This window comes from Danio rerio, chromosome 19, assembly GCF_049306965.1.
Source record: "Danio rerio strain Tuebingen ecotype United States chromosome 19, GRCz12tu, whole genome shotgun sequence".
NCBI classification, from domain to species: Eukaryota; Metazoa; Chordata; class Actinopteri; order Cypriniformes; family Danionidae; genus Danio; species Danio rerio.
The window spans coordinates 3,537,592-3,549,616 of NC_133194.1; the positions used below are offsets into that span (position 1 = coordinate 3,537,592).

Genomic DNA, 12,025 nt, shown 5'->3' on the forward strand with positions numbered 1-12,025 from the left:
ATGGAAGTCAATAAGTGCCAGCATTCTCCAAAATATTTTCTTTTGTGTTCAACATGAGACAGAAACATCATAGAGGTTTAAAACCACATGAGAGAAAATAAATGACAATATAATTAAAACTTTTGGGTGAACTATTCCTTTAAAGGGATAATTTATATTTATATTTCTTTTAAAGTATAGTTTGTTCAAAAATTAAAACTTGCTATCATTTATTAACTCTTCACTTGTTCAAAACCTATTTGAGTTTCTGTTGAACACAAAAGAAGATATTTTGAAAAATGCTGGCACAAATTGACTTGCACAGTAATTTCTTTCCTACTTTGGAAGTCAATAAGTGCCAGCATTCTTCAAAATATCTTCTTTTGTGTTCAACATGAGACAGAAACATCATAAATGTTTAAAACCACATGAGAGAGAATAAACGACAAGATCATTTTCATTTTTGAGTGAACTATTCCTTTAAGTTCTGGACTTCTTGATGCGGTTTCATGTAAAAGATCTTCATCTCCTACCCTCTTCCTCCTCAGACAGCTCTTCTTCACCCTCTTCAGCCTCAAAGTCATTTTCCTCGGGCTCCTTATCTGAAAGAACGCAAGATTTGATTTAGCTTTCAAAAAAAAACTTGCGGGCGCTGTATGTTAAACATAAGAGTGTGTCATTACATGCAGCCCCTCTGGGAGAAGAGCTCGTACCTTCAACAGGAGCCGCTGATACACTGGACACCAAAAACACAACTGCCACTGAAGCGATTACAAGATTTCTGTCAAAGCACAATGATAAGAGACTACAATGAGCAAACGGGAAGCGCAATTACACCTGAAAACAAAATACACAGCTGTTTTGGATGAATCGCAAGTTCAGCTTTGCATTCTTTTAGTATTATTTTAATAGGAAGTAAATTGTTATTATGTTAGAAGTAAATTATTGAATGTTTTTTTGCAAACACTAATTAATAACACATTTAAGTAGCATTGGAAATTGCTATATATATATATATATATATATATATATATATATATATATATATATATATATTTTATTATTTAAATTATTGTTATATTTTTTATATTATTTCATTATTATTTTTTTATTATTTTATATTAATAATTAGAAACCACATCACTAAAAGACACTCCAAAAATTAAACTAAGCTCAAAAAATTATCTCTGCAACTACTTACATAAAATGAGCTGAAACAACACAATTTTTGAGGTTTTTTATGGGGACAACTTAATTGTTTATGTTCAATCCACTTCAATTTGTAAAAAATAAATAAATAAATAAAAACTAATAACATTAATTCCTTCAAGTTGTTCGAACACAAATCGATTCTGTGGAACCCAGCACTTTTTTACAGATGCAAAAATAAGCCAAATGCAGATTATTACAAACATATAAGCAGCTTATTAGATTATTACAAACAAATGCTGTGCTAAACACGGTTTAAAATAGGTAAAACTGCTAAAACGTGTGCTTGCCACATTAAAGTCAAGAGTTTGATTCTTCGGGAATGTATGACTTTATGCATATACATTTAAATAGCTTTGAATAAACAATAATAATTCCAATTCGATCACTTTAATATGCTTCCTGCTATAGTTATTGATTAATTAGCTATAAATCACTTATGATTATCTCAATTTCAGAGTAAAAATCCAGACTCACCATCATCAGGAATAAAACACAATCACTTTAAAACACATGCAAATTGAAAACACTCATTCTAGAATATTAAATACAAAAAATATTAATTTTAAAGCAAATAGGTGCAGCTGCGGTGAGCATAAAATTAGTATGTTTGAAAATACTTACACATATTACTGACCCCTATTTTTTATTTATGTTCCAAAATGTACTTTGATACCATGGTTGTGTCAGTAGACACTTTCATAAATAAATAAATAAATAAATAAATAATAATAATAATAATAATAATAATAATAATAATAGGGACATGAATTTGGTAATAAAATCAGTTGCGATAAATCAAGCATCACTCACCTTAACAGCATCTTTATGTTTCTGTGTGCGCAGCAGACATAAAGCAACCAGCAAACGTGCTTTTGACTTCCTTATGCTTGACTGGGCAGCAAAATTCATTTTATACCCTTGCAGCCCCCCATCTTGTTAAGGGGCAGGACTCAAACTACACCCACTCCAATCGAACCACAGACGAGAACTGACATCTTTGATCCATAGTTCATACTCAGATCTGCTATATACAATGCTAAAAATGAACGTTACGAATATTTTCACAACGTGTAATGAAAAGAAATTCAGTTAAACTCTTAATATATATATATATATATATATATATATATATATATATATATATATATATATATATATATATATATATATATATATATATTATGAGTTTTCCCTGAATATATTTTTTATCTTTTTTGTTTTGTTAGGAAAATTTGTTTTAAATGATTCAAAATTCAGTTCTGTGGATGTTGAAGGCTCTACATGGAAGCATTTACGGCTATAAAAACCTTTATTTTTGAGTAACTGTGAAATGAAAATTGATCACGTCAAAGATTTGACATATTTACCATGTGAATGTATGTTCTTGTTTTCTTTTGTAATATTTTCTAAAAGTACATTTATACAAATGCTTTAATTTCTATTCCTTTTTTTACTTCTTTTTTTTTGTACAGTCAATATTTGTATATACACTGTAAAAAATGCAGGGTTCCACACAATTCATTCGTGTTATCCCAACACTAATTGATTAAGTTACCTTGACACTTTTAACAAATTTATGTGGATTGAACTTAAAAAAATTAAGTTGTCCCAATGAATTCTCAAGAATTGTGTTGTTTCAGCTTATATTAAATAAGTTGTTTGAACAAGAACAAAAATTACAATTTTTAATGAATTATATTTATATAATTTATATGAATCTATAAATTTTATAAATTTTAAATGTAGTACAAGTCATGTTTTTATTGTTACTTTATTTTCCACTGATGTCTTTCTTATGCTGTTATGTACTGTTTATATACACCCTGAGCTCCTGAAAACCACAACAATCAAAATTCACTGTACAAAATTACTATCCACACAATCGATTTGTGTTGGGACAACATGAATTAATTAAATTAACTAATTAGTTTCTACAAATTTAAATGAATTAAACATACAAAAATAAGTTGTCCCAAAAAAAACTCAAGAATTGTGTTGGTACAGATCATTTTAAATATGTAGTTTGAACAAACAGAAAATTTTATTTTTTTGAGAGTGAAATACATAAATATAACATAAAAATTTATCAATATTAAATGCAAAAAAACAAAAACAAAAGAACACTTTCTTACATATCCTGATTGTAACTCTCTATTGCAGAGGTCTCAAACTCAATTCCTGGAGGGCAGGAGCACTGTAGATTTTAGCTCCAACCACCTCCAAATCACACCTGCTTTATAGTCTCTAGCGGTAAAGTCTAGATCAGATACGCGACCGGCCGGAAGTGGGATATACACATTAATATAGCAGCATTTTTATGGCACTGTATAACCATAATGAATATTTTTACAGTACTGTGACGATTGGGCTTAGGGTTGGGGTGGGGGTAGGCATTAAAAAATACAATTTATTGGGTAATTTAATAGATAACTTAAATAATACTCTGTACAACTACTGTTTTTACCTTACAGTGACGATTGGGCTTAGGGTTGGGGTGGGGGTAGGCATTAAAAAATACAATTTATTGGGTAATTTAATAGATAACTTAAATAATACTCGGTACAACTACTGTTTTTACCTTACAGTGACGATTGGGCTTAGGGTTGGGGTGGGGGTAGGCATTAAAAAATACAATTTATTGGGTAATTTAATAGATAACTTAAATAATACTCGGTACAACTACTGTTTTTACCTTACTGTGAGGGTTGGGTTTAGGGTTCGGGTGGGGGTTGGCGTTAAAAAATACAATTTATTGGGTAATTTAATAGATAACTTAAAAAATACTTGGTACAACTACTGTTTTTACATTACTGTGAGGGTTGGGTTTAGGTTTGGGGTGGGAGTAGATGTTAATAAAATTCAAGAAATGGGAAATTTAATAAATAATTTAAATAATTCTCGGTAACCATATCTAATCTAGCTACAACCTTCTCTAGTAGTGTTGAACACCTTGATTAGTTGGATCAGCTATGTTTGATTAGGGTGATAGCAAAACTGTGCAGAGCTGCGGCCCTCCAGGAATCGAGTTTGAGACCCATGCTCTACTGTTGTCATTCAGCTCTTCTGTTTAATTACAAAACTTTAATTAAATCCCCATTGTCATAACAGAACCCTTATATGTTTCCATTCAAACCTTGCTCACCATTGTAGGACCCTTCAGTATGCTATCATTTGATATTTCTGTTCAGTCACAGAAACTTCTATTGTCATTTACGATTAGAAGCACTATTGTGTCATTTCAAACAATCTGTTCTATCATTTTATTTTTGTATTGTCATTTAACCCTTAAATGCCAACACAGGACCTTTATGCTGCATGATAAAACCATTTCACAGATTGCAAATAAATTAAAGTGTGTATTTATGTCATCTTTTAGCAGAGGTGTGTGTTCAGTAAGGCGGCTCAGCCAGTGGAGGGCACAGCAGCCTGCAGAACAGCAGACACAGGAACTCACGCAGGAAGCTTCAGCTTTTGTCATTATTGTGCTTCCTCCAAACTGAGAGAACACAAGGGAAGATATTTTGAAAAATGTTGGAAAGTTTAAAATCACTTTGAGGTTTTAAGATGGTTCTTCTGTGCTTATTTAAAAAGTTAACCATTGCAGAAAACTATTAGCACTGATTTATCAGCATTTATTTGATTTAATTTACAATGCAGTTCAAAAGTAATATTTTCAAGACAAATGTACAGCATAGAAAGCAATAACTTGAAAGATTTTGAATATTCTTTTGGTACAATACTAACTTATATAACTTATTCCTGTGATTAAGTTAGATAATATCACTTGATCTTTCAGAAATCATACTTGTATGCTTATTTTTAAATACCTATTCACGTAAATAATCATTAGGGTTTCCACATCAATACTCACAACGCACTCTTTTATGCTAATAACGGTAAATACAACGTCCATTTTGTATGTGATGGTAACTTAGCCTTAGCCTACAATTTAATTTCTGTATTTTCTTCAGTGTTATTATTTTTTTTGTGTCAAATATATAAATGTAACTAATATTGCTAGAATATTACTGTTATAACCCAAAACAAAGACAGTTCAAATGTAGCCTAACCATTATGTTAACACACAGATTGAACAGACATAAAATATCAATACATGGTATCAATCTATGGCAGATTATCCATAAATAAACCCTTGCTAAAATTACAAAAGCTTTAAATCTGAAGAAAACAATCTCTTACTTACATCGTTTCACTTCTTTGTCGTTTACGATGAATTCACGATATGAATTTACCCCAAACAAACACCGGTGAATAATCTAACGTCTCTAATTGGTTACTGGGTTTACAAACGCAACAGAAACGAGTGTGATTGGTTGAAAGGCTCAGCGCTACAAAAAAAAGTAAGATAAAAGATTATCTGATGCAACTGAATGTAACGTTGAAAAACGAAACTTTACATTCACTTTTACATGTTGCAGTTTCAACATGACAGCTGTAATTTTATATGTATTTTTTGTTGCCATGTTGCATTTTTTGCCAAAAGCTCCTGCTCCTCCAAACTCTGGGTTGTTTTAACCCAACACTAGGTCAAGTATGGGTAGTTGGGTAAAAAAAAATGTAATTTAAATAAAAAAAAAATTAACACATCAATGTTTTAAAACAACATTTTAAATTATTTTAGAGTGAATCATTAAAATGTACTGTACAAATGGTTTAAATGTGATGGGTTTTAATAATTCAATGGTATTTATGGTGGAATATTTTTTAATGTAAGCCTGGGTAAGCCAAGTAAATATGAATAGCTCATGTTAGATTAAATGAATTAGCATGGTCCATTGTTGTATACTGCCGTATCTGTATGTTAAGCTGCTGCTGTGCCAGAGCAGGATCTGAATAGCTGGCAGTGCCCAGGAAGATTGCATTCCTCTCAGCCGTGCCAGTTCACATCAAGCCTGATCTACAATGTAAGGAACACCAGCAGGCCTTGAAGCCCGGCTCCCGATAAACTCCTCAGAGGAGCTCAGTGGACGTGTGTCGCTGCAAAGCTAATGAGCTCCAGAGCTACACAAGCTTTCTTTGTTGTATTGTGAAAGGTGAGCTATGAGTGTGTGTATTTTGATTGATATGTGCTATTGTGTTACAGTGATCCTGTCTGTTTTAAAACTGAAACTCAGGTAGATAGATACATAAAGTAAAACATGTTAGCTTACATAACGGACTAGCTTTCAATTTGTCTAGTAAGCAGACTTTTTGTTTTGGGTAGCTAAAGCAAATTTTTCATTTTTCACAGCAACTTTTCATTTTTTCTAGCTATAGCTAACTTTTTATTTTGTCTAGCCAGCTAGCTTTTTGTTGTGTCTATCCTACTGAAAAAAACAGCTTAAACCAGCCTAGGCTGGTTGGCTGGTTTTAGCTGGTCTACCTGGCTGGTTTTAGAGGGGTTTTGGCCACTTCCAGGCAGGTTTCCAGTAGGCTTGCCAGCCATTTCCAGCCTGGTCTTAGCTGGTCAGGCTGGGAGATGACCAGCTAGAACCAGCTTGACCAGCCTAGCCAGGATGTGAGCCCAGCCAAAACCAGCTATGTCCAGCTTAAACCAAGCTGGTTTTAGCTGGATTTAGCTGGTCATTTTCAAGCCAGACCAGCTAAAACCAGGCTGGAAATGGCTGGAAACCAGCCTGGAAATGGCCAAAACCCCTCTAAAACCAGGCTGGTCAACTAGCTAAAACCAACCAACCAGCCTAGGCTGGTTTAAGCTGGATTTTTCAGCAGGGTAGCTATAGCTAACTTTTCATTTTGTCTAGCCAGCTAACTTTTCATTTTGTATAGCTATAGCTAACTTTTCATTTTGTCTAGCCAGCTAACTTTTCATTTTGTCTAGCCAGCTAACTTTTTATTTTGTATAGCTATAGCTAACTTTTCATTTTGTCTAGCCAGCTAACTTTTCATTTTGTATAGCTATAGCTAACTTTTCATTTTGTCTAGCCAGCTAACTTTTCATTTTGTATTGCTATAGCTAACTTTTCATTTTGTCTAGCCAGCTAACTTTTTATTTTGTATAGCTATAGCTAACTTTTCATTTTGTCTAGCTATAGCTAACTTTTCGTTTTGTCTAGTCAGCTAACTTTTCATTTTGTCTAGCCAGCTAGCCTTTTATTGTGTCAAGCTAGCTAACTTTTCATTTTGTCTAGCCAGCTAACTTTTCATTTTGTCTAGCCAGCTATTTTAATTTTGTCTAGCCAGCTAACCTTTCAGTTTGTCTAGTTAGCTATTTTTTAATTTGTCTAGATATGGCTAACATTTCATTTTATCTAGCCAGCTACCTTTTTATTTTGTCTGACTAACTAACTTTTAATTTTGTCTAGCTATGGCAAACTTTAAATTTTGTCAAGGTGAAATTTTTAGGCCCATTTCCGAATTAATAATTTCTTAGAGATATTACACCCAGATATTAAAATGCTTCCATCATTTACTAACCCCTGTTGGAATTTAAAAAAAACCCTGTAACTACTGACATTCATATGAAATAAAAATACTGGAAGTTAATGGTTACAGGTTTCTAACATTCTTTAAAATATTTGGTTTTGTATTGGAAACCTGAATCCATTTACATCTACACAAATATAAAGTCAATAGTATTTCAACATTCTTCAAAATATCTTCTTTTGTTTTCAACAGAAAAAAAAACTTGTGTAGACAGTGACTGGATTTTCATTTTTGGGTTTTTTTTTCACTTTCCATTTAAATCTGTGATTTTCAGCTCAACCAGAAATATTTTGCCATCACGAAAAATTAAAGTAAATAATTTCTTAAAAATGATTATTAATAATTAAATAATTTACTGATTTATTTTATTTTTTCACTTCTGTTTTTACATTTACTGATCTTTATTTTATTGTTGTTTTTATTTAACTATATTATCATTATAATTATTATCACAGAAATATTATTTTATTTTAAATTATATTTATTAATTTATTTAAATTCTAAATTGATACATCAACACATCACAAAATTAATGACAATAAAGGTACAATGTAAAATCTTTATTCTAACCCACATGAGCAACACTGTAAATGTGAGGTCGTACAGCGAGCTGAAATGTCCACCTGCTGGTACAGTGAGGAAAGAACAGAATCTGCATTATTTCTCCTCATCAGCTGCTGCTGTTGGCCGGGTCCCTCTTGGCTGGTTTGGTCCTTCATTGCAGGCCTCCTGCTCTCGCACAACAGCTCTCTGTGTGTCTGAAACCATAGATCTGCTGGAGTCAACACGGGTGAGCAGATTAAGAAGAGCCAGTGCTGGATGGGTCACGCGGTACTGAGCTGCTACCACCATACAGACCAGCACGGACCACCACCGGTGTGTCCCATAGGGAAAAAAACATCTACATTTACCTTGCCAAGATATTTTTTACATTTATTGTAAAAAGTATGGTTAAATTTCCCAAATTGACAGACAAGAATATGATCAAATCATTCACTAATGCATTTAAAATGTTCTAATTAGCACTGCCGCTTCACAGTAAGAAGGTTGCTGGTTCGAGTCCCAGCTGGGTCAGTTTTTGTGTGGAGTTTGCATGTTTTCCCCGTGTTGGTGTGGGTTTTCTCTGGGTGCTCTGGTTTCCCCCTCAGTCCAAACACATGCGCTATAAGTGAATTGAATAAACTAAATTGGCTGTAGTGTATGAGTGAATGAGGGTTGTTTCGCAGTCTTGGGTTGCGGCTGGAAGGGAATCTGCTACTTAAAGCATATGCTGGAATAGCTGGCGGTTCATTCCGCTGTGGCGACCCCTAATAAATAAGATGGAAAATGAATGAATAAACAAATGTTCAATAATGGCTAAATATTTTGAGAAAATAAAGTTTTTAGAATTTATTTAGTAGAAATATGACAACATTTATACAATACTATTTTGTTTTTAGAAAACGTTATCTTTTTTAATTTAATTTATTTAAAAAAAATTTATTATGATAATTTTATTATCATTTAATTATGAATTATATTTTATTATAATTAATTATTAAAGTAAACACACACACACACACACACACACACAGAAATTGAATAAATATATAGATATTTGTAGTTTTTGTATTAAAAAAGAAATGGTAAAGATATAGTATAATAATGTAGGGATATTTGTAGTTTTGTATATCGTTATCTTAAAATATTTACATTAAAATCTAAAAACATTTTTAACAAATACTGTTCTACTGTACTTCATGAATGAACATACACATAACCTTTTAAAAGACACATCTAGATATAATGTATAATAATAATTCCTTACATTTATCTAGACACTCAAAGAGCTTTACACATTGTGAGAATCTCCTCATCCACCACAATTTTGTAGCATCCACCTGGAAGCTAGACAATGGCAACCATATTGCACCCACACTAGCTGATTGGTGGAAAGGAGACAGAGTAATGAAGCCAATTATGATTTGGAGATGGTTAGATGATGGGCAGAGGCCAGTGGGCAAATGTGGCCAGGATGCCAGGGTTAAACCACTACTTTTTTTTTGAAGGACATCCTGGAATTTTTCTCATTCGAAAGACGGCACTCACTGAGCAGTATAGAGTCCCCTTCGCTATACTGGGGCATTAGGACCCACACAGACCCCTGCTGGCCTCACTAACACCACTTCAGGCAGCAAGCTAGCTTTTCCATATGGTCTCCCATCAAGATACTGACCAGTCGCAGCCCTGCTTAGCTTCAGTGGGCGACCATGTGAGAGTTGCAGTGAGCTACCGTAGCTGTCGGCATGTAACAAATACCTCATTTTTGACTAATATTACTCTACTGTACATTATAAATGAACACACACACATATTATCTTCTTAAAAATATTCATATAAATGTCTAAAATAATGTTTGTAAAATATAATATGTAAGATAATATGTATTCTACTGTAAATTCTAATTAAACACACACATATTGTAAATTTTGTAAATATCTATATAAATGTTTAAAATAATGTATGGAAAATATAATATAAAATAAAATTTTAAAATAAATAAAAGTTTTTCTAAATTAACACAAGCATACTATGTTAAAAAAATAAAAAATGCATATATATATATAATGATTGTAAAATAAATGACTAAAATGTTTTTCTTAATGAACACAAGCATACTATCTTAAAAAAATAAATAAATTAAAAAATAAATTAATTAATTAAAAAAAAAAATATATATATATATATATATATATATATATATATATATATGTGTGTGTGTGTGTGTGTGTGTGTGTGTGTGTGTATATAATGATTGTAAAATAAATGTATAATTGTTTACAAATATTACCCTAATTGTACGTTATAGGTATAAATTTTGAAAGCATTACCCTTGCATTTTTTTTGCATTATTAATATCAAATATTGTCCCTGTTTGCTACACGTTTCTGTCAGAATAAGTTATATATACAATATATATATTTAAAACATTATATTCAATTAATTTTAAAAAATAATGAATTTAATATAAACCCTGTGCTCCTCAGAGACTGTAGTGGCCACGGGAGAGCATGTAGAAGCAAAAGGTGAGTTATACTGTTCACACACACATTAAACCACACACACACTCACGTTTTCTCCTCCAGATTCCTGTTGTGTTCTCAGATTTCAGCTTGATGTTAGGAGGTTTTGTTTGCTGTGATCGTCCTGAAGGTAAGCCGATCCGCCTGAAATGAGCGCGGTGCTGCAGTTCTGCTCTGTAATTAATCACCGTGGGCTGAATCTAATATGTGTGTGTGTGTGTGTGTGTGTGTGTGTGTGTGTGTATGTGTGTATGTGTGTGTGTTGCAGCCGCACAGAGGAACAGTGTGGACAGCTGGACCAGCAGCTTCATCACAGCCTCAAACCGCTTCTCATTTCCTGACCAGTCTCCAGTGAACCATCACTGATATTAATCAACCACTCAATGATCACAGTCATCTTATTCAGTGTATTGTTGACGCGTTTCCATGTATTAATCAGAATCTGAATCTCTTTTTGATAAGTTCTTCTCTTGCATCCCTCATTGTCCTCATTACATTTTTGCAATATATTAAACTTGATGTAATCAAGAATTAAAATATTGCACAAGTTCATAACAATTTTTTGTGATACATTTAAAGCCAATCCAGGCTCATTCTGAAAATGTACCCCTATATAGATTTCTGGAGAGTGCCAAATACGTCCCAGGAGCTATGCTTTTTTTACAGGTTTTGTTTTCGCAAATCCACCAGAGGCCGCTGTGTACGCTTTTTCTCTCGCGAGTGTCATTTTTGCCTGCTGCTCTCATGTAAATCCAACAGAGGCTGCTGTTGACTGATTGACTGACCGGTCGACTGACACCACCCTCTTCCTTCCCTACACCCAACCAATAGTGTTTTCAAAAGCACAGATTGACCAGCACCCACCCACTTCCCTAAAACCAACCAACAGTTTTAAAAAACTATTCAGAATCAAAGCTCAATTAAGGCCTCAGGATGACAGAGATCGGCGGAAAATAATAATTTAAGCCGATATATATATATATATATATATATATATATATATATATATATATATATATATATAGATAGATAGATAGATAGATAGATAGATAGATAGATAGATAGATAGATAGATAGATAGATAGATAGATAGATAGATAGATAGATAGATAGATAGATAAACAAACTCAGAAATTACCAATTTATGCCAAACTTCTTTCTGTCAGCAGGTGGCACTATGACTGTGAATATCTTCTTTAATGTTCAACAAAATTAAGAATCCCATAAAATTTTGAAACCATACACGACAATATCATTTTGAGGTGAACTATCCCTTTAAGAGGAGTAAACAATGACAGAATTTTGTTACACCGCTGCTTTAAGAAAAT

General features: G+C 32.7%; 1 protein-coding gene across 20 annotated transcripts in view; it reads right to left on the reverse strand.

Moving 5' to 3' along the window:
• si:ch211-80h18.1 overlaps window positions 1-5,470 on the reverse strand; it is a 40,509-nt gene extending 35,039 nt beyond the window's left edge. For 15 of the 20 annotated variants that reach the window (XM_073930847.1, XM_068215139.2, XM_073930843.1 and 12 more), the window contains exons 1-3: window positions 2,002-2,076; window positions 693-760; window positions 513-581 (exon numbers count right to left, since the gene is read on the reverse strand). In XM_073930847.1, coding sequence (XP_073786948.1) covers window positions 513-581; window positions 693-760; window positions 2,002-2,012 — 148 coding nt within the window. In that variant the 5' untranslated portion in view covers window positions 2,013-2,076. Of the gene's footprint in view, window positions 1-512; window positions 582-692; window positions 761-2,001; window positions 2,077-4,645; window positions 4,688-5,395 lie in introns of those variants that run through there. The other 5 variants (XM_073930849.1, XM_073930842.1, XM_073930845.1 and 2 more) reach the window with 2 other exon arrangements.
• Window positions 5,471-12,025: the final 6,555 nt, after the last annotated feature.